Genomic DNA, 25,673 nt, shown 5'->3' with positions numbered 1-25,673 from the left:
TCATAATATTTGAATCAGTTTATACCAGTTAACCATCAAAAAGTAATTATTTGCGTGAAAGTTTTCTTTTATCTTACCTGAAATCCTGCGATGGCTTGTTCGTAAAAGATGACAACCTGTTTATCTTGCGCTGCGCCTGATGATGGTGTTAGGGTGAGTGTCAATAGATACGTTCCGAAGTCAGAAGGCACATGGGCAGAGTTACCCGAATCTATTTGGAGTTGCCCTGTCTTGGTACCTGTATCCACGGTTCCCCCACCAGTGACAACATCGCTTGTATCGTAGGTTCCAGTTAAAGTGAGAGCTGTACCGCCGGCTGTGTAGACTAGATCTATAGTGGCTGTCTGTCCGGCTGCCAGTGTGATCAAGTTAGTGCCGCCAACTGCCATCTCAAATCCGGCAACATCTAGGTACAGAACATATAAAATATCACCATATTTTGTTAAAAACTAAGAAGAAAGTTTCATTGATATCACCATGATACTACATAGTAATTACGTCATCGTGTAACATTCGAATTAATCAAAAGCTCAAATAGGGAGGAATACGAAGGTTTAAGTTTAACAAAGTTAAACAAAATGTCATATTACTTTACAATATTTATTGCATTATGTTTTATTGCCATTTCACAGTATCAATATGTTGTTACTAATCCCATAATCAATTCAATATTATCATTGTCAGTTAGGCTCTGGCGTACTAATAACTTCATCAAAGTTCAAGAGGTCACAAGAAGACTAGGTTTACGTCATTAAGTGCAGAAGTTATCAAACTTTTCTTGATCAATATGAAAATATATTCTAATATTTTAAAAACGTTGTATTACTCAATAATGTCTGTTAATACAATATCAACTTACTGTACCAGAGACACTCATACAAAAAAATGTATAAAGTATATACCTTTTTACTTCTTCACTTAGAACAATGCTCTATTCCAAGAGAAAATGGTTTACTCAATTAGACAAGGGAAAATATACCAAATAACAACCTTTAAATACTTATTAAACTATTAATTTCTATTTTCTTCTTTGTTTCTTTAATTCAAATCATTTTCAATTTCAATTCTGTTTTAATTTTTCTGTTTTATAATGATCACAATGTAATGTTTATTTGACTGCGCCACGCGGTAAAACTTCGTTGTTAACATACCGTGCGTTCCATTTAGTCGTACCAGTTGTATCGACACGAATCTGCTATATCTCGAATGGAACGCGTCGTAACAGCAGAGCTGTACCGGGACAAGTGGTTCGTTTTGAGAAGGGTACCACTTGGATCCAAGATGGCGGACTCGAGATTTTTCATTTTTCATCGAAATGTTTTCTTTATTGAAAACATGACAGAGAGTATTTATATTTAATAAAATTACATGAATTAAATATTTCAATTTATACCGAAACTATTTAGGTATTGCTTTCATATCCATTTTATTGTTAACGGAGAAATGTGTATTTCATATGGGTGCAGAGTCTCACTTTAGTACAACTGGTGCGAATCCGCAAATGGAACGCACGGATAGGTTTAAACAGGAAATCTACAGTTGTTTCGTGATGTCATTTCATATCATCGATATATATTATCTGACGTTAATATTGATATATGTTCACTTTCAATGTTTTATTTCGGAAATATTTAGTTTCTAAATATAATAACTTGAAATGCGCAAAAGTTTTTATCTGGTGTTTTCTAAATACAGAATGGAGAGCTAATGCGTTTCTGCTGCTAGACGGTTTGTTACGTAGAGCACAAAGAAGGCATGTTGTTACATTGCCTATAAAAATATGTTTGTTGCCAACTACCGTTAAACGCTGTCAAAAAATCAATCATTAATTGAATTTTAAAAAACCCACTTGAATTGGAAAACTGCATTATATGAATATGATATTCTCTATATAAACCAAATATGGTTTTATCGTAATAAGTACTGTGTTATCATGTCTTCACCATAGTAAGTAGTTAGATAATGACTTCTTAAGAATCTTGTAGAATTGTCTAGACTTAGCATCACATGAAATCATTTTATCTTGATTTGAAAATTGTCGTAAAACTGTGATTAAGCTACTAAGCCTTCAAACAACAGGACCCAGAATTGTATACGGTTTGTGCTGTTTTTGGTTCCATTCTCACTTAAACATTAAGAGAATAGCAATTAATTGTCTTAGTGTGAGATATTCATTATATTACTAATTGTATTGAGTAATGATTTTATGATGTTCTTACAGTTCTTGCTGACATAGTAATCAACCGAAACGTGCAGAGATTTGTTGTCGTTGGGTTTTTTTACCCAATATTTGGTAGTTTCCCTTTTATAAACAGAGCGCAACCTTGAACAAACTTCATATTTACTAATAATTATGTAGTTACTTATACGATACATCTTGAAGAGAAATATATTTGGTTCAGAGATGCGTCTTACGATTTTAGATGAAAAATAACGAATATTGACAAAACATTTGAATGATGTCACCGTACTTATTTTTGCAGCAGTTTAATCTTAGCGCTATTCGCGCAATTTATGAAGCCTGTTAGTTTCCAAAATTATTGGTAGCAAAATATTACCTTAATCAATTATAAATAAGTTTTATTCGCATATGCGCTAAAAGTTGGCTGCACTAGAATAATTACGTTTACAATACTTTGTGCATGTTTATATATAATCAGGATGTCACCATAACAGAGCAGCTGCAATACTATTAAACTACCACCCCAATACTACTAAACAACCATCCCAATACTACTAAACTACCACCCCAATACTACTAAACTACCACCCCAATACTACTAAACTACCATCCCAATACTACTAAACTACCACCCCAATACTACTAAACTACCATCCCAATACTACTAAACTACCAACCCAATACTACTAAACTACCATCCCAATACTACTAAACTACCATCCCAATACTACTAAACTACCACACCAATACTACTAAACTACCACCCCAATACTACTAAACTACCATCCCAATACTACTAAACTACCACCCCAATACTACTAAACTACCATCCCAATACTACTAAACTACCATCCCAATACTACTAAACTACCACCCCAATACTACAAAACTACCATCCCAATACTACTAAACTACCATCCCAATACTACTAAACTACCATCCCGATACCACTAAACTACCATCCCAATACTACTAAACTACCATCCCAATATAACGAAACCACCATCCCAATACTACTAAACTACCATCCCAATACTACTAAACTACCATCCCAATACCACTAAACTACCATCCCAATACCACTAAACTACCATCCCAATTGTACTAAAGGACCATCCCAATACTACTAAACTACCATCCCAATTATATCGAGGATTTACCCAATACTACTAAACTACCATCCCAATACCACTAAACTACCATCCCAATACTACTAAACACCATCCAATAATACCAATAAATACCATCCAATACAATAACCAATACTACAAACTACCATCCATTTAAATTAACCAATACCACTAAACTACCATCCCAATACCACTAAACTACCATCCCAATACCACTAAACTACCATCCCAAACAGATACACCCAATACTACTAAACTACCATCCCAATTATATCGAGGATTAACCCAATACTACTAAACTACCATCCCAATACCACTAAACTACCATCCCAATACTACTAAACTACCATCCCAATTGTATCGAGGATTAACCCAATACTACTAAACTACCACCCCAATACTACTAACTACATACATAAAACTACCATCCCAATACTCCTACAAACTACCACCCCAATACTACTAAACTACCAAATCCCAATTACTACTAAACTACCATCCCATACCACTAAACTACCATCCCAATACTACTACTAAACTACCATCCCAATTATATCGAGGATTAACCCAATACTACTAAACTACCATCCCTATACCACTAAACTACATCCCAATACTACTAAACTACTAAAACCATCCCAATACTACTAAACTACCATCCCAATACTACTAAAACTACCACCCCAATACTACAATACTAAAATACCAAATCCCAATACTACTAAACTACCACCCCTATACTACTAAACTACCATACCAATACTACTAAACTACCACCCCAATACTACCAAACTACCATCCCAATATACTACTAAACTACCACCCCAATACTACTAAACTACCATCCCAATACTACTAAACTACCACCACCATACTACTAAACTACCACCCCAATACTACTAAACTACCACCCCAATACTACTAAACTACCATCCCAATACTACTAAAATACCATCTCAATACCACTAAACTACCATCCCAATGCTACTAAACTACCATCCCAATTGTATCGAGGATTAACCCAATACTACTAAACTACCAACCCAATTGTATCGAGGATTTACCCAATACTACAAAACTACCATCCCAATTGTATCGAGGATTAACCCAATACTGCTAAACTACCATCCCAATTGTATCGAAGATTTACCACCCAATACTACTAAACTACCATCCCAATTGTATCGAAGATTTACCCAATACTACAAAACTACCATCCCAATTGTATCGAGGATTTACCCCAATACTATTAAACTACCATCCCAATTGTATCGAAATTAACCCAATACTACTAAACTACCATTCCAATTGTATCGAGGATTACACCAAATACTACTAAAGTACCATCCCAATTGAATCGAGGATTTACCCTATAACTACTAACTACCATCCCAATACACTAAACTACCATCCCAATACTACTAATCTACCATCCCAATACCACTAAACTACCATCCCAATTGTATCGAGGATTAACCCAATACTACTAAACTACCATCCCAATATTGTATCGAGGATTTACCCAATACTACTAAACTACCATCCCAATACCACTAAACTACCATCCCAGCTGTATCGAGGATTAACCCAATACTACTAACTACCATCCCAATACTACTAAACTACCATCCCAATTGTATCGAGGATTTACCCAATACTACTAAACTACCATCCCAATACCACTAAACTACCATCCCAATACTACTAATCTACCATCCCAATACCACTAAACTACCATCCCAATTGTATCGAGGATTTACCCAATACTACTAAACTACCATCCCAATACCACTAAACTACCATCCCAATACTACTAAACTACCATCCCAATTGTATCGAGGATTTACCCAATACTACTAAACTACCATCCCAATTGTATCGAGGATTAACCCAATACTACTAAACTACCATCCCAATACTACTAAACTACCATCCCAATACCACTAAACTACCATCCCAATTGTATCGAGGATTAACCCAATACTACTAAACTACCATCCCAATTGTATCGAGGATTTACCCAATACTACTAAACTACCATCCCAATACCACTAAACTACCATCCCAGCTGTATCGAGGATTAACCCAATACTACTAAACTACCCATCCCAATTGTATCGAGGATTTACCCAATACTACACTAACCCATTATCACCAAACCCATCCCAATTGTATCGAGGATTAACCCAATACCACTAAACTACCATCCCAATTGTATCGAGGATTAACCCAATACCACTAAACTACCATCCCAATTGTATCGAGGATTAACCCAATACTACTAAACTACCATCCCAATTGTATCGAGGATTAACCCAATACTACTAAACTACCATCCCAATTGTATCGAGGATTTACCCAATACTACTAAACTACCATCCCAATTGTATCGAGGATTAACCCAATACTACTAAACTACCATCCCAATTGTATCGAGGATTAACCCAATACCACTAAACTACCATCCCAATTGTATCGAGGATTAACCCAATACCACTAAACTACCATCCCAATTGTATCGAGGATTTACCCAATACTACTAAACTACCATCCCAATTGTATCGAGGATTAACCCAATACTGCTAAACTACCATCCCAATTGTATCGAGGATTTACCCAATACTACTAAACTACCATCCCAATTGTATCGAGGATTTACCCAATACTACTAAACTACCATCCCAATTGTATCGAGGATTTACCCAATACTACTAAACTACCATCCCAATTGTATCGAGGATTAACCCAATACTACTAAACTACCATCCCAATTGTATCGAGGATTTACCCAATACTACTAAACTACCATCCCAATTGTATCGAGGATTTACCCAATACTACTAAACTACCATCCCAATACCACTAAACTACCATCCCAATACTACTAAACTACCATCCCAATACTACTAAACTACCATCCCAATACTACACAAAGTACCATCCCAATACCACTAAACTACCATCCCAATACTACTAAACCACCATCCCAATACTACTAAAAACTACCATCCCAATGGTATTGAGGATTTACCCAATACTACTAAACTACCATCCCAATTGTATCGAGGATTTACCCAATACCATTAAACTACCATCCCAATTGTATCGAGGATTTATCCAATACTACTAAACTACCATCCCAATACTACTAAACTACCATCCCAATTGTATCGAGGATTAATCCAATACTACTAAACTACCATCCCAATTGTATCGAGGATTTACCCAATACTACAAAACTACCATCCAAATGGTATCGAGGATTTACCCAATACTACTAAACTACCATCCCAATTGTATCGAGGATTTACCCAATACTACTAAACTACCATCCCAATTGTATCGAGGATTTACCCAATACTACTAAACTACCATCCCAATTGTATCGAGGATTTATATTATATATATTATATTTTATATTTCAACTACAAAAATGTTTTAGATAATAGTGTTTTATGAATTTGGAAGCCATTGAGTACACAAACAAAACATACGTTATTATTCAGTGTTAGCGATACAAATTTACATTTCATCAAACTGTTTCTCATACGAAATATTTGATGAGAAGTACAAGTATGTCGTAATCAATAAACATGAATATTACATTTAACAATAATACATAAGACAATATTTATTGTCGATCCATTGAACTTCGTGCTTTGTTTGCATGCATTTGGTCTTTCAAGTATTTTCCTCTCTTCAAAGAGAATACTTTAGTCGTAATTTCTTGGGCTATAATATAAAACAAATATTGACCCCGTACCGTGATGCGCGTACTTGATACCCTATTAACATTTATACTCCGTATTGATTTTCTGGTTTAAAATTATGATCAATAAATTATTGTCTTCAATAGAGTTCCAATAGATGTCAATATGAAGTTCGACATAGCCGTCCCTGGTGGACAATAGGCTTCATCATTAATCTTACAACTGCTCGCAATGAATATCATATGGATTCTTTACAGCTCCAGAACTATCGTCTAACGTTCTATCGGTTTGGTTTTATACATTTGATGTACAAACTCTTATAGTGCAATGTTTGTTGACTTGGTTATTGGGTTACTATAGAAATAGGTTGCTGATATATCTATGTGATTAGTCCAATATTCAAAATTCGCTGATTTTCAGACGTATTAGCGCGTGGAATGTTGCACTAGGAATTGCACTATCTTACGGAGCCTCCTGACTGACATGACAATTATATTTCGATAAATCGATTTGATATTTAGAAAAAATGAAATAACATTTTGTTATAACGAAATAACATTTCGTTAAAATGAACAAATTATTTCGATAAATGATGAAATAACATTTTTTAAAACGAAATATCATTTCGATAAAACGAAATATGATTTAGATAAATGACCAAATAACATTTCGTTAAAACAAAATGACATTTCAATAAAACGAAATACATACTGCAACAACTTCGTACGGTTTCTGTAAAACATGCAACTTTATGAATATCAGCCAATGTTATATTTATTTTATCTAATTTATTTTCTGTATACAATAGAAATAAAACTGTTTATGGTTTGTCTACTTCAAAAGAGACAAAAGCACGATATAATGTTAATGGCATGTCCATTTAGACGTCATAACCCTAATCATTCTGTGTGTTTGAGCATGGCGACTTTCATGAATACAGGCCTACGGCTCCTTAAATCCTCTTGGTATCATTTGAACATTTGGGTTTTTGTAAAATGATTCATTAAAATGGTAATGTGGTAATCTCAAATAATATTTCGGTGAAGCGAAAAATTATTTAAATAATAAAAAAATAATTATTTCGTTAAAATGATTTGATTATTTCGATAAAAAAAAATATGTTTCGATGAAACGAAATAAAATAAGTGTGTGGCATATCAGTCAGAGGGCTCACTGATACGACTATATCACTCTGTGAAGAACAATTATAGCTTATTCTAGTTTAATAGAAATATCTCATATCCAAACATCCAAAACGTCTGAACTAATCCTACAGATAACAAGATAGGTTAGAAATAAAAATAGATCCATGTGTTATATAGAGCGTGTATCAAACATTAGGTACCATACCCACAACCCCAACCCTAAAATACGCATGCCTTGTTAATTGAAAATTTGTTGTGAACATATCATATATGCCAATGCTATTATCATATGCCTGTTGTATTTTCACGTGTCATAAAGTCAGTTTATAGATTTTCTATCACAACTCGCCGTGTTGTTCCACTTAAAGGCCAGTGTACAAACGTGCTTGGTGACTTTCCGGTCTTTTGATTGGTCGATATTTTAAATTTTGATCTGACTTTTTTATCAGCGTCACGTCACAAATTGATAACGTCATCAATTATCGAATGACATAATGATATACTTCGACAGCTGCCTAAAGTACAAAGTGCCACATCATCGAGATCATTTACACATTTTCATCCGTAGCATAACATATCGTTACAAAATCTATTTGTGTTATGATTGGTCGATTCCGTGTTAACAGTAATTCAACGCGTAAGAAACTCTCTTATTTTTATTGTAAAACGTAAAAACTTGCAATTACTCAGTGACAATTAATTACTCTGAATTAAAATTCGATAATGGAACCTACTAAAGTTTACAGAGAGTCCAATTATAGTATTATTATCATAATATTACGACGTACATTGCGAAAATGATTTCTTGAGGATCCATTTAAAAACAAATGTGAAACAATAAGAAACGTCAGTTGTGACATATTTGATTGCACACAATATAAATAGCATTGCGTCAACTCGCACCATATCCCGTCAGTGTGAATATAATATTTGTTAAAATATTGTATCGATTCGTTTAGTTCAAGCAGCGACGCTTTTCGCAAATAGTGGTAGAGCATTCGGCTAGTGTTCGGAGGTCCCGGGTTTGAATCCCGGTCTGGCTGCTACATTTTCTTTTTCTCCTGTTACAATAAGGCAACCGTTGCAATACAAACATGAAACGTTTATACACGGTTTGTATCTTACAATACAAAGTTTACTTGGTGTTCAACACAGAAAGCCGATATGACTTGCCATAGCCTTGTCATCTAATATTTTAAAATACTAACAATATAATCACTTTATATTCGTTCATATCGGACCCTTTTGACCTCAAGGTGACCGTTTTCGAAACCCAAAAATCAAATATCAACATATAAAGTTTCTGAATACACATTCGTCACATCTGATACATAAATCATCTTATTTGAGAAAGGTAGTTTGTTAATTACAGATAATTCATTAAAATACTACTACTGAATATGATCAATAAATATATACAGTATCATATAGTCTCTCATAAAGCGTACATTTTACTGATATTATTTGGGATATATCGACTAATAAGGTTGAAACATAATGGTGAACAACTAATAGGTGGTTAAAATAAAACTATTGTTCTACACAGTTAAACTGGTATTGAAGTGGATTTAATACTCTAGTGCTCTGTGATAGGATGCCAATTGTAAAGAGTCGGTATTATGATTCTGCTATGAACAACTCACATACACATTTCATGGTGTTTTGTTATTGATTGTGTGCCAATGATTCTGGTTACTATGATGCTTGCTTTGTTAGGGACACTCTAACCATGAACATCAACAATGTAAACATCTACCTGGATTACGGAAAGACTAAAATGTGTACAACTATAAATACTATAAACGTATTAATTTTAGCACAGTCAATGTTCAGCGCAAATGCGATGAAAATAATACCTGTAAAAATGATTTATTAGCGCACGTTTAACTTTTACAGACTGAATATGGCAATGCATTCTTATCAACAAAGTTTATAATCTAGTAACATATCTTAAGTATGGAGATATTTTAGAAGTTTTAGAAGAACTAAACTATGCAAATGATATTATAAAAGTTCTTTTTTAATATTTCAAAATGATGAATATAAAATCTTATTTACTAAGCAGTCCGTCTAAATAGCACTCGTCAAAATCATGACTTAATTGTTTACAAAAAATAAGGATAATAGCAATGAATATCCAACAGCAATTTTCATAAAGAAGTAACTTGGCAAAACTTTCAGAAATCCCAAAGTTCTCCACCAGCTAAACAAAAATATATCATGATACATAAACCTTTTCTCAGCCAATGACAAAAATTTATACGAAGTGGTCCGAAGTCAAACTGTTTTTCCATATGATTTATCAACAGTTTCAAATAATTATTCAACTTCAGATATAATTTATGATAAAACTTGAAATATACTTTGTTTAATTATTTTTTAAATAAGGAAGCAATCATAAGGATAATTAATCAAGCATTTTGCGGCACATTTAAAACTTAATTACAAAATAGACATTTTCTTTCAAAATAGAAACATATGTCCTCTTTATACATTGCACCTTGTCTAAACCAGATTTCACCGGGACCAGAATATTTGGCTGGATAGCCAGGTTTCCGGATATTACTAGTTTTGATCATTTTAAAAGATTACGCAAGGATTACAAAGGATTACACAAAACATACAATTACGCCGTGGTCCGGATAAAAGTGCGGATATAAAGTAATTAAAAATGTATTAATGCGCTTATTTAAAGCCACACTGTACGTATCTATCAACAAAAAATGAAGGTAAATTCGACTCCGATATTGTTAGTATTTGTAGATGTAGTTGAAATTAAGATATATTATAGAATATTTATAATGGTTTTTTTTAATAACTTTGGTACAACAGTTGTTGAAAGTCGATACATGTAAACATGCCTTCATTTTAAACTGGTCGTCATAGAAGTTACGATTATTGCAGAACGGCAGTCGGAAAGTTCATGACCCGTTTTCGGAAGAGTTCGGAGAGACGTTACGTAGTTACGGTAGTCACATGGCGTTCTCGGCAACGACGTTACAATGTCGGCTAACTTCGGCTTGTTTGACTAAGTGGGAACCACCTAGCGATATTTAATATATATTTGATTTAAAAAAAATTATTCCGAATCATAATCATCATCTTGACTTCGATTTAGTCCTATCATTGCATGATTTACAACAATATTTTTCCCCGACATTCTTCTAATTCATGAAAAAAATAAGAAAGATACGGATATCAAATATCGTATGCAAGTACTGTGACATTGAAAGGAGATCATATTCTAGATCGAAAACTAAGCGGCCGTTGCTGACATTTCCGATGATATATCAGAAGAAAGAGTCATGCGTTTTGTAACGTACAAGGACGAATGTTATGCACGACCATCCTATAGTTATGTAAATAGATGTCATACTGATTAGTTACTTGTATTGGATTGACAATATAATAATAATTCCCTTTTACATCTCTTATCTTTTTTTTTTTTTTTTTTTTTTTTGTTGTTGTTTTGACTGATTTATTAGAGGTCAAATACCTGTTAGGAGTACAGATTTTTAGCCGTACCAGGGCAAATACATAAATATGAAAAAATTTACTTATTTATCTGACAAATAAATCGCAAAAAACGGATAAAGACCAAATCATATATATGCTGAACTATTATTATTTGTAATTCTTCCAATTATTAAATCAAATATTTCCGGATCGTTTTACAAGATGTTAGCTCTCGATTCAGAAGCAGTACAAATGGATACTTTGTGCTGCTTATATATATAATAGAATGGTAGCCGACCGAATAAAAATGAAAACCGTCTATATAGCCAAATGGTGTCATGTTGTAAGAAATTTGATCCTTTCAGTCAACGGTCTATAAACATGCCTGGCCGAGATAGGTTTACAGTGCCAAAAGTTCTCTTTAGCTCATATTCTTTGTCTATAAACATAGCTGGCCGAGATAGGTTTACAGTGCCAAAAGTTCTCTTTAGCTCATATTCTTTGAAACAAATACAAAATGATAGACTTCAATTGAAGGGAGTTGTTGCACTTTACTTTTTGATATCTTTGGTCAAGATATGTTCGATTTTTTAGTATATGTGTCTTTATCTGAGGACGTTAAATCTAACAAACGACATTAGCATCAGCAAGAAATTATTTAAAGGGACAATTCACTCAGGCTAATTCTTTTACATAACCAAGAAGCAAAATATGGCATAAATGTATTGTTCTATATTCCTTATAAAACATATAACATAAAATATTGAAAAAATTCCACGTCATTGTTAAGTATTTTGATTGATACCGATGTAATAACAAATCATACCCGAGTCAAAGTCACGCACGTTAAACAAATGAACTACATAACCACTGAGGAGATGATAAAATGAGTTTATAGGCAAGACAATTCACCTAATAAGGTAAACACACTACAGTCAGAACGATATGAGCAGTTCTAGACAAAAGTTGCATTACTCTACGAGGAATGGGCAGGGTTCGGCAAGATGTTCAACCACAATGTGTAATGGCGAGCAGCGAGCGAGTTTGAATGTGTCACATGTATTTCACCGCCATGGGCTTTTCTGGCATATCACAGTAAAACCGACTAATCTGATTTCAATTAGAACTATTTTTTTCGATATATGTACAAATTTTAATGTTCTCTTAGACTGAACTGTCCCTTTAAAACGAACCTACCTAACATAACAATATTTTGGAAAACACGTGATCGTATTTGATAAAATGCCAATATTGAATTAAAAAAAAAAACCGTACTCAACTTTTAATTATTTCTTTTTGACATCTTGCACTCTTTTTATAACGCACTTAGGTTTTCGCTCTATGCATCGTAACAAATAACAGTGACGTTCAAGCCTTAATGAATTATTAGAGTAAATGGGATGAATCTACCGCAGCAATCGATCATATTTCATATGGATATTGGCGTTAAAATGGCATAGGGAAAATGGCATAAGCTAGATATTATTAGGCTTCAGAAATATGACATCCATTTCGGGTACATCTAGGTTTAAATTTACTAAAAAGCAATCAAGTCGCCGGTATGTTTTACATCTGCCTTCATTCAGCATTAGTGGTAGACGTTTACGGAGCGCTAATCAATTACTTGATTAAATATACCCAACTAGCCGTGGAAAAAATACTGAAACTTTATATTTCGCCAACTCAATCGATATTATTCCAAGTCACGATGGAAACTGTCACGTCAAAGTAGGTAGTGGTACTAATTAAACAATGAGGGTTCGTGATGTTGCTTAGCATTGCTTTCCTTTGATAAACTCTAGCGACTAAATGACTAATGCCAATGTGAAATGATTCTCTAATCATCAGAAATTATACCTTTATGATTTTGCTTTTGTTTATACATGTATAGTAATGCATACCATGCATGCCATACTCGTGTGTCTTTTCTTTTTGTGGTTTAGAGCTTTGATATAATATCGTGGGTGGAAATATTTGCGGTTAGGCGATGGAGGAATAAAGACAATGACATACAAAACAAATCGTTGTTTTTGTATACTGTGGTTTCAGAGCAACGAATGTTTCTATACAACGGACATGTTATACAGTATACTACTATCGGTGCTATGCCTGCACTTTTGTATGATTAAAAAATAAAATCTTTAGAAAGGAAATTAGGATTTTAAAAACATATATGTAAAACAACCATATAATCATAAGACTAAACTGTATAACGTTCTTCTGTTGTCGTGAGTAAATGATTTTTCAGAAGGGAGACGATACTGAATGACATAGAAAAACATAAAGCATATAAAAAACTAGACTCCACATTTATTCATATTAATAGTTATACAAAAGTGTTGTCAGCAATACGGTTTGTATCATATATACCATCATCAGAGTTGAAACCATTTTAGACGATTTTTAAATAAAAGTAATTATACAATGTAATCATAAATAAGCATATAAGTAAGTTCAATCCCTTGTCAATGTTATTTTTCATGAAAAGTGAATAAATGATACTGTAAAAAAGTTTTGAAATTGATAAGGAATCGACCATTAAAACAAAAACCGTCTTAGAACATGTAACATTTAAAAAAGACCATCTGAAAACAGTCATACTTTGGTGAAAATAACCGTTCTTACCTTCTGCAGTGGACGTTTCCAAGCATACAATCAGCGACGTTATCCAGAACAAATAATTTGGAGAAAAAGCCATGTTGGACGCTGTCCAGGAAGGCTTTTTTTTCGAACTCCGCGCACTAGTTGCCGGGTTTTCTTATACTGGAATTTAGTTTGAAAATTGCAAGATCACATGATCAGAGTCACTCTAATCACCGAGTGCTGTTGGTTGGTGCGCAGATCCTTCTAACCGGGGGATCGATGACGCGCTAGCTACCTGGTAAGCTGGCTGGTGACACTTCACCGAGACGTTAGTATATTGAATACGAGTTATATATTTGCTAACACGATCATCGTAGGTGTATAGATACCCCGCTCTACACAGCAGTGCCAGACGTGGAGAGAAATTTAATTAGTTGGTATAAGGTTGTCACCATTTCAGTGAATTATTCATATAAGGCAATCGATTTGACAATATTCACCCGTATTATTCGATGATGCGTTTCATGTCAATGAATATTTCACAGAATAGGTCTGAAGTCGCTCAAGCAACACTCTTTCAGTTCCGGTTGATAAAATACGAGGAAAAAATCAATTGTTAAAACTATATACGCAGGTACATCGTCAACAGTAGCATGAACACATTAGCATTCAAACTACCTCTCTGGGTAATCAATTTATGAATAATGCTAATAAAACATAGAAAGGGTCGAATATCGCGCTGAATACCACTAATCTATAAATTTGTTTGAATATAATAAACTCACTTTGTATTGCTATCGTTCTACGTAATCAACCAGGTCATTTGGCGATACCATGTCCTGGCCATTTTGAAAACCCAATAATAACCGTTGTTTCAAAAATGTTGACTTTTATTCAGAAGGACAATACATTTAAAAACCTTTTCATGGTTATTTGGTTTATCATTTTTGTTTCACAGCATAGGCTAAGGTTAATTTAAAGCGGTCCTTGAATATGTTTGTTTTGAAAGACTGTGTCGTGTTCGTGTTTGATATCCTTGCCAGAGTGGAAACTCTTGTCCATCTACAGTGCTTTATAACCAAAAAACAACGAACAGTATACCCAATACGACAATATGGAGAGCAATCGTCTCACTATTTGTATGTATTGGATGGAAAATAGATGAAATAGCTTAAGTAACATGAGCGGAGGATGAAGGATCTTGAAGACACACGAACAATATTTAAAGACATTGGATATTACGTGGGGTAGCTTATTACAGTACTTAATGCGTCTAACATTCCCTCAAACGCGTTTTAGATTCGTTTGCGTTTCTTTCGTTTAGTTTCGTTTGCGTTTTGTTTCGTCGAGCGTTTTTCGTTTGCGTTTCGCGTTTTCGTTCGTTTGCGTTTCGATTCGATTTCGTTTGCGTTCGTTTGCGTTTTGATTCGTTTTGGCTTTCGTTCGTTTGCGTTGCGTGCGTTTGCGTTCCAATTCGTTTACCGGATGTTATTCATTGATATTTGATTAGGAATGGTTGACTGCGCATGTGTTGGCTAAACTAAAAGTGGAGTCAAACGACGGTGTAGGCCGATAAATTTACGTGTTCTGGACAATGTAGTAAACATACACAAATAAATTTAAAAAAAAATCCTTTTGTATCTAGACATTAATTACATTTGATACGTGTAACCTACACACATTGTTTGATAGTAATGATCATTTGTATACCTTTCTGCAAGGTCTTATATAGTACTAGCTATACACGTGTATGTGCTACAGGGGGACAGGTACAATATACACTTGTAACACCCGCGGGGCTCGATAAAGTGGACTGAAGGATTACAGACAGGTGTGAACTCACGCCACAGGACGCCGTACTGCTGGTCATAATATATATATAACTCACTGGTGCATACATCATCACTGTTAGCATTGGATCACATTATTTTCTAGTGGTACACACTATTCTAATAATTAAATAACACAATTAATAATATCTCAACCATACAACGAATACTTTTTTTTACATATTTTATGTGAAATTAAGAACGTACCGAAGTCAATAGATATCAAATCATAATTGACTTATATATATATACATATACAACACGAACTGACAGTTGATACATGTACATTCAACTGTATCTCTGTATTTACACGTATTGGCCATTGATATGATTGATCATGTATTTTATTGGTATGTTGATGTAACAAAACACACGAGGAATAAAACACCATAGAGCTGGTTTTCTGTAATGACTAGAATAACACAAAATTGTTGTTTTTGTGGTAAGCTTTGGTACATGTACATACACATCGTAGCCTAAATAAACATGTGAGGGGCCGTGCGCGTCTGAGGCTACGTATCAGTGAGCCATTGTTCATGGGTGACTGCACTTGACCAGGTGTGATACAAGTTGACACAAAATCAAAATATGCCGCTGTCAAATAACAAATGGTATAAATGAAAGCAGGTAAATCGAGAGGGGAGTGGGGATGGAGAGGGGTAGAGTGTTGTACATGTGTTGTCCGTGAATTATAAAGCAAATTTATATAAGACCTCCAAATGGGTCGGGTAAATGCTACAGGTGAGTGTTCACATTGATATCTATATAACGGCTGGTACGGGGACCTCCTCTGGAGTCATATATATATACATGTAAAATATAACTACCTAACCGCTAGACCTAGGGTTTATACTTGCAGTAATCAAACGTACATGTTCACAATACTTACACTAAAATAAGAAGTTCTTCTTAAGTGTTTTCTTTTCTGAAACTGATAATTTCTATAAAACAGTACTAGTATGTGTGACAAATTCAGAGCAGACTTATAAATACTAGCATTGATTGAAGACTATTTATACACATGCATGTTTTATAATTATTTTTAAAATCTCGCTTTATAAGTTAAAAAAATGTATTAATGCTTGGATATATATACGTAATCACATACTTATTGGTAATATATTTATAACAATTGCATATTTTCTAAGACAAGATATATTTTTCATAATGATAAATCGTACTAAATCAAAATTGCGAACGTAAAATAGACATCGCTTTCAGAATCCGGATCACTAAGCTACCGAAGTCCCGATCGACATTTATGATTGCATTCTGGTCTTCCGGTCACGCTTTCACTTCGTTTACGTTTTTCGTTTTTCGTTTGCGTTTTTCGTTTTGCGTTTAGCGCTTGACGAAACGCGTTTTTCGTTTTACGCTATTCGTTTTTCGTTTGCGTTTTTCGTTTTTCGTTTGCGTTTTCGTTCGTTTTCGTTTAACATTTCGTTTGCGTTTTGCGTTTCGCGTTCGTTTCGAGGGAATGTTAGACGCATTAGGCCTAAGTACTGTACACATGAACGATACATATGGGTAAAGATGGGCAAGAAAAAGAAATGGATGGTTACAGGTGGAAATATATCCAATAGCCTGTTACCATTTGGACGTTAAATGAAACAGCCTTTGACAGACAGACACCACAATCTTCCAAAACAGACAAACAAGCGCTTTATATTCATAGGAGATAGTTCTTAGATAACCTAAGCTAGTAATAGAAAGTGAAGTAAATGTAATCTATTTCACTAAAGAGTATGAACTAAGGCATGGTTTACAATGGAGAGCGGGTTATATTTCACGCATTCTATGAAGATATTGATAAAAAGAATAAATCTTTAAAACATATAACCTTAACTTGATATATACGCTGATAAGTTATATGTTATTTACCCAAAGGAAACTTTTATATCAAGTAAAAAAAAGTCTAGATCCGAAATTAATTCAATGAAGAACTAAATATTTAGATTTGTACGGAGACTGTGAAGAAAATTACAAACTAGATGCGTGTGGTCGAGGTGGAAGCGTCTTCGACCGCCTAATTAGTCACTTATATCCAGGTAAAACGAAGAAAATGGCTTGATTATAATTCGTGCACCGCCTTCAAATAAGTATCGAAGCCAATAAAAAAGCGCGTGCTATTATTGGTGGTGATTCTTTTTGAATATAGAATATTATCACAGTAATATTACATCAAATAAGTAGTTTGTGTTGAACTAGTGTCAAACAAACTTTTGTACCTGACAGACTGACCATTATGTTTCTAGGTTACCAAACATCATGTTACTCACAAAATCAGCATCTTTATAGCAAGAAAATACATCACTATATCGTATTTATAAAGACGTGTTTACACTCTTATTTTCGTGGAAAGAACCAGAGTCTACAATTTGTTTTTAGTTAATAGGGTTGGGTAGCAAAATTATCAAATGCATAGCAACTATGAAACAGCAGTTTCTTGATATTGACAATAGGTTTACTTGGTGTTGCACACAAGTAATTTATCGAAAAATTTAAAGCTTTAGTCGATATCACCATCCTACATAACAACGACCTTAATCTCTCTTTGTCAACATGATTAGATTACGGCTCATGATAAATCATGAAATAATTACCTTAATCCATATTACACGTATAGACTATTATACAGTTAATGTACAAGTGGTAGAACTTTCTCTACAGTGTGATGGGAATTGATCACTATTAGTAGAATTGAAACCTGGTTTAAAGTTTCTTTCTAATATTTCTAAAATCAACATGTTCGTAGTTGGCCGACAAACATTGGTTCTAATAATGTATACAAATATTTTTTTAATCCATGGTTCTACAGCCCCGACGAAAACAATGGATGTTTTATTCAAATGTTCTGTAAGTGAAATAAATAAATGTAGATCACAATCGATTTTGACACTGGTACAATAGTTACTGTATATACATAATATATAAAAACTAATTGGTGCGTCCGTACTGGTAAACATGTTCGATGTAGTTGGTTTGGTAATCTTATACGAAATAACTAATCACATCAATTTTAACTATCGTTTTAGTGTAAAGAATTATATGAGCAGATATTTGATCTTCCAGCAATTACAATAGCGGGTGTTAATAGTGAAATCATCTAGTAGGAGAGGTTTCCATAGGTACACCGGCAATTATTTTCCCGAAAATTTCACCCGGAAAGAGTTCGGCCTGAAATTCACCTGGAAATGATTTGATATTGATACTGATATTTCACCTGAAAAAAAATCTTCATGGAAAAAGAATTAAGAATCAATTTTTTCATTGCTTTTGATTAAGTATTAGTTTTTTGTTTGTTTGTTTGATAAATTTTCAATTGGTCATCGGACAAATAATTCTAATATTTTCTTTTTAGCATATTTACTCAAAATAAAAATATCACATTTTTAATTGTACAGTTTGTGTTAGAAAATCGATTTTTATATAAAAAAAAAAAAAAAAAAAAAAGGCGGCAAAAACGAACAGATACGTGACTCTAATGTTCCAGCATGTTAAAGTTTAAGAATACAGCCCAAACATTTGTGATATTAGTATGTGACTTGTGCTCACTATGACGTCACCTACAAGGGAGCTATCTCTGTAATATGCAAAGATGGAATACTCATTAGTGACTATCCATTCGTAGTAGTCAGTTATCAGCGTGATATCAAATAAACACACTTATTCCATCGTAGGGCGCTAGGTGTTTGTTGACTATTGATATAAATCACTAGCCTCTAATTACAGTAAGTGATGGCCTAACCGTGTAACCATTATAGTACAAATCCGACTATAGATTTACCGTTTGAGTGACTGTGTATCTGGGCTAGATCAGTGTTTCCTGTTACAATCCTAGTATACAGTACTTAACTACCATACCAACGTATTATTGGCAGATTCCGTCACCGAATCTCCTTTGTTTTATGCAAGGGAATACCAGTTTTCAGTCGCTAATAACAATCATTTTTGGAGAGAAGCATGTCATGACATGTCTGAGTATTGGAATCCGAGACAATACATATCCGCATGTCATCCCATTTTCCAATATTCCGTACTTAACAGTATTTCACTATCTCATTTGGCATACATTCTCTGTTATTATTTTTGTCAAATATGGTTAATAATTCAAAACATTCAAAATTTCAGATCTATTGTAGCGAGTTGTTTCTTTTTTATTTCCTTCTTTCATGTTACCTTACAAATATCAAACAATGCAGTTGATGACGTTATTGATACGGAGAAATGTCAATGATACCAAGCATTGAGACGGTATCCAAATGCTTTAATAAAGCCATCTAGAAAAGCCATCCATCAAAGAAAAGAATGAAGGTTGATTGAGTCTAGTGTTCAAAGCTGATAAATCAGATTGAAAATTAAAAATTCAAATTGTTGACGGAGGAATTCTCCAGGGAGATAATGGCTGTCGACCTGTTTTATGATATATTCTGTTACATTTGATATATACTACAAAAGAAGCAGTAAGATCAATACAATTTTGATTCTTGATGCATTTCATACTCTATTCGTTACTGTAGAAAGAACAAATCTATCATGACAATATCGTGGTTATGAATAGTTTAGCACAGTATTAGACATCTCCCATTTTGCCCGACACGGAGTACGGGCACCGACACCGACTTCCGAAATTTTGGGGCCGTCTCGAAATTTAAAATATGCAAAATTGTAATAACATGAAACGTTATAAATATATTCATTACCCAACTTCTGGTCATTTGATTGGCTCCGCTTAAAATCAGGGGACGCAATCAAATTTCATGTCTTCAAAACATACTTCAGGTATAATTCGTTACATTTGTTTATATATTTCAAGAACGTAGATAATATCAGAAACTTAGATATAATATTAAATCTAAGTCTCTGATAATATATACAAAATATGTATGTTCTTGATATTTTGTAATAAATTAATTTTTCTATATAACTTTAATTGTGTGATTACTTTCAATTTGTTAATTGTGTTCATTGTTTAAGTTAGTTTATTATACATGTATGATACGATGTTTATTAGTCCTCTGCTATAGCACTGTCCTGTCTCTATGCACGTGAAGGCTGACCTACCTGTGTCATGCTAGACCGATATCGTATAGTTTTTCATTTGATACACAGGCTTTTGACTTGATATGCTGACGACCCAAGTCTGCATGTGTACCCAGTATATACGTATTATGTTGAGATATTCGTATACAAAAAATGTATATCTAAGTGACAGTGTATGGCCGGTAATCATTTCTGATATATCTTATTTGTTTAAAAACAATATGATATAAATATATTAAATATTTTTTCCAAAGGTGAAATTGATCAGTGGCGTAGGAAGATGGAACGTAATAGGGGGCAAAGGTCCTCAAGATTTTTGACATTCTTGATCATAATTATATACTTAATACATTATCTAAGGACTTACACGGAATTCAAAGAAATAATTGAACACATAACACGTGCTTCGCAGAGTAAATACAAAGAAAATGTGACCATGTGACCACATTTCATTTAGACGATTGAACGAGTTACGCAATGCATTATGGATAAGTAGATAGTGACATAATTTTTGGTTCATTTTCGTATAATTCAATTTCATATGTTACCATCATTTCTTTGATTAGGTCGTGGAGGTTATTTTTCTATCGACCGAATTGGCCAAACTGAATTATTGGATAAGATATCAATGCGCCACAACTCGATATTTTTTTATTGTAAAAGTAAGTAAAATCTCGGAAATCTATGCCTACTTAGTACCTGATTGAGATATCTGAATTATATTATAATGATTTACTTAATTTTATATATGTTCGGATAAACATGGAATGAACATGAAAAAGTTAGGTGAGTTTAATTTGTTTATTTTTTTTACTTCTTTATTTTTATTTTTATTTTTTATTTTTTTTTGAGGCAACCCCTGAATTTCGGAAGTTCATTTCGGTGTCGGTGTCCGTACTCCGTGTCGGGCAAAATGGGAGATGTCTATTGACATCATCCAATAAACAGTGGTATCAACATTATGGGTCGTCTTTGCTGAGACGTTATTTTTGTCCTGTGAATAATTTTTCTCGTTATAAATTTTGGAAAAAAATGTTCATACCAAAGTTGAAAATGGAATGAAAATAATAAAATGATATATGCTTGATTATGGGCTATTGTGAATCAATGATAGGTATATAACCCAGATTGTGATTTTACATATCACGATGAACATATTTCGTATCAACTCTAAGAAAAAAACACTTCGTACATAAGTTTATTTTACATTACATTTTATCATGTCAGCAGGCCAACAAATCAATATCTATGAATATATTTAAATGCTCAGACATTGTGAACTTATCTATCCAGTTCATTAGTCCAGCGAGACACCATTAATCTGTCTTAATACATTTGAATAAGAATGGCGTTTCTTCCATACTTGACAAGATTATCCCTCGGTGGCTGGGGAAAAGATAACCATTTCTTTTACCAGGGTAGGGAAAATGACTCACGCGAGCTAGACAATGACGAGAAGATATTAAGGCCACCAATGCTCAACATGCCTCGGGTTGACCGGCCAAAATCTGTCACTCGGGTTGAGATATCCCTGTCCACTTGACAGACCCATGTAAGATTTCTCCAACAGCCGCGAATCGGTGTTTATTGTTAGTTAAAATGTGAATTTAGAACAAAGTGAACCCCTTTTAAAGGTAATTAACATTTCCTGGAAAACGATAACTGAGACGTTTTGATGGAACATATTCAAACAACAAATTAAACAAGAGAAATGAGAAACAGCTTATTCAACGAAGGTTCAGAAACACCCTCGCCAATTACAGAAAGAGAACACTTTCTAGAACTATCGAACTTTGTCCTTGATTTGCAGATAATCTTCGAAGATATGTTGCGCACTTAACCTATATATCAGTGAGCTTCCTCCATTTACTTTTTATTTCACATATGAATGTTCAATTTTCCTTTTCTTATTTTCATTCTTTCATTTTCAAGGATTATTACACACGCTTGACAGTTATGTGGGGATAGTCTTCATTAACGAAACATATACCATACAGCCGTTCATTTTCACGTCAGTAACATTATCGTAGGCGAAAATCATCAGATATATATTTATATTATTTACGAAACAAGAATTGCGAAACACCAAAATTACCAAATAGATAATTAAAACATCAAATGCATCATGTCGCCGCTAAAGGAATGTTTTAGTTGTGCATTCCTAAACACCATTGAGTTGTTTAACGAGACATTCATTTGGACATAGAAATTTCGATATGGTAAAAATAAAATGACCACAGAAAGTTCACAACATCAACAAAAGCGGAAAAGAAATATAAAATTGCGCTTCATAAAATTTGCCATTGTTCAGTTGGCATTTATATTTGCCATGAATGCCAACTGAAATGTTCAATGCTTAAATGACCTAACATATTCCGTCACGACAAGCGAAATATCTAATCATGCTTCTAAATTATTAATTTTGGTCTAACAATAAGATTTTGTCCTTTTTGTTGCCACAGTATGGTTTAAACAATATTTTATTCAATTCAATAACAATACAGTACAATATACATGTCATAAATCGTTGGATACAGAAACAAATACAATGTGTACCTATACTAATCCGTCTCCATATATAAACTTATAAGCAATAGGACAGTACTGATTTCAGAGTTTTCAGTGCTATTTATACAGTGATTTGGTAGGGAAGGGTGCAGGGATTGAGTAGAGAGAAAAGGGTGTTTATTTTTCAACCATACAAAACCAGAGATTTGTTGATAAATCGGCCATAGTTTGATCATCAGTAAAACTAACACGGGTCATGAGTATATACCCAATATACGAAAAAGATCAGATTGATTTTAAGATGGACAGTAGAGTAGTCCTGATAGATACATATGTATTTATATCTACTTGAAACGGTTTGAGCGACTGATAAAGTTTTGAACCGTATCAAAAATATTCACAGTGTACTGGTCGGGCATATTAGGGTTACCATAGAGTAAAGTGTTAATATCATAGTCATGGGGTAGGTTTCTGAAACATACCATTCTTGTTTGTTGGTAATTTAGACAATGCAGAAGGAAATGTTCAGAAGTTTCGTCAGATTGGTTACAAGAGCAGCGAGGACTAACTACAAGATTACGATGATATAGACGAGAGTTTATAGAACTGCAATGCATTCTAAGACGGGAGTGGTGAATCTGGCCGTGCCTTGTTTAACAATAATAATAGTTGAGAGGGACAGCTAGGATATCAGAATTAAGGAAATTTTTGAGACAGGTAATAGATGGATTAAATTTTATAATGACCTTAAGCAAGTTCCATAGGTCCACAGAAGCAGGTAGAAAGGAGTCTTTGTAAAGGTTAGTGCGGCATGGAGGTTGATAGAAAGAATGTTGTGTTGTATGAGTGAATATTACGATGACGAGCTGGGAGCATGCTAGTTAGGTAAGGGGGGCACTGACCATGAACAATCTGATGGAATTTAATGATTTTGTGTTTTCACCTTCTATTCATAAGTGTATCTAATCCAGATTCTGTGTAAAGACGATCATGACTAGTGAGTTTGGTGGCATCCTAGCTGCTTCAAGTTGAGTGTTTCTATAAGATTACTTTTCCTAATGTTATGTTATCACAGACAATATATCAATATTCTAGCAATGGTCTAATGAAAGAACAGTATAAAGTTTGAAGAGATTTTCTATCAATGCTGAATTTGAGGTTTCGGAGTAAATTTAGTTTTTAGATTTTTTTACTAATAATATGTTGTAGATGGTCAGACCAAGTTCCGTTAGCTGAAAGGGTAATGCCAAGATGTTTGTGACAAGTGACTTCTGTTAGTGTGATATTATTCATAAATAGGGAGGGGTGATTCCGTTTGTTAATTTTTTTGCTTACGGTCATTGTTACAGTTTTAGAAGGATTAAATTTACAAGCCATTTATTAGACCAATCCTCATTTTTTTCTAAGGTTATTATTTAGTAGATTTGCACTCAGATCTGGGGATTCCACTATAACAGACAATGATGTATCGTCCGCAAATAGTTTGATGGAACAGCTGATACTACTTACAATATCGTTAATAAAAATTAGGAATAGCAATGGGCCCTTGAGGAACACCCGCTGTAATACAAGCTAACTGAGATTGTTTGCCATTAATTACTACACATTGACAACGATTAAGCAGATGATTAGAGAATCAAGAGAAAATTTCCTAAGATACCGATAGATTTTAATTTGGATAGGAGACCTCGATGCCATACCCGGTCAAACGCTTTGCTAATGTCACAGAAAACTAATCTTACTTCGCTACCCTTATCAAGATTGGAAAAAAAAATCATGAGAAATGGATAAAGGTTGATTGATAGTGGAATCACCTGATCTGAAGCCAGATTGATTGGGAGTTAGTAGAGATTTATCAACAAGAAAATTGTAGACGTATTTATATACACACTGTTCCATTAACTTGCCTTAAATGGACAATAGTGATATTGGACGGTAGTCTTTAATAATAGATGGTGTTACATTTGCCTTTTCCGGGAAGATGGGAAAATAGAAGTGTTAAGAGAAAGATTGAATAGATGTTGTAATGGATAACTAAGGATACCGGCCGCTTCCTTGATAAGACGAGGTCTTATCATGTCAGGACC

The 25,673-nt window shown here is 33.9% G+C and overlaps 1 protein-coding gene across 2 annotated transcripts in view; it reads right to left on the bottom strand.

Moving 5' to 3' along the window:
• LOC138322913 (polycystin family receptor for egg jelly-like) overlaps positions 1–14,545 on the bottom strand; it is a 42,292-nt gene extending 27,747 nt beyond the window's left edge. The window contains exons 1-2 of one of the 2 annotated variants that reach the window (XM_069267135.1): positions 14,249–14,545; positions 78–406 (exon numbers count right to left, since the gene is read on the bottom strand). In XM_069267135.1, coding sequence (XP_069123236.1) covers positions 78–406; positions 14,249–14,321 — 402 coding nt within the window. In that variant the 5' untranslated portion in view covers positions 14,322–14,545. The remainder of the gene's footprint in view (positions 1–77; positions 407–14,248) is intronic. The other variant, XM_069267134.1, reaches the window with a different exon arrangement.
• Positions 14,546–25,673: the final 11,128 nt, after the last annotated feature.

This window comes from Argopecten irradians, chromosome 5 (genome assembly GCF_041381155.1).
Source record: "Argopecten irradians isolate NY chromosome 5, Ai_NY, whole genome shotgun sequence".
In the NCBI taxonomy this organism is placed as follows: domain Eukaryota; kingdom Metazoa; phylum Mollusca; class Bivalvia; order Pectinida; family Pectinidae; genus Argopecten; species Argopecten irradians.
Note: the sequence above shows the minus strand (reverse complement) of the source record. Positions and strands in the feature narration are given on the sequence as shown.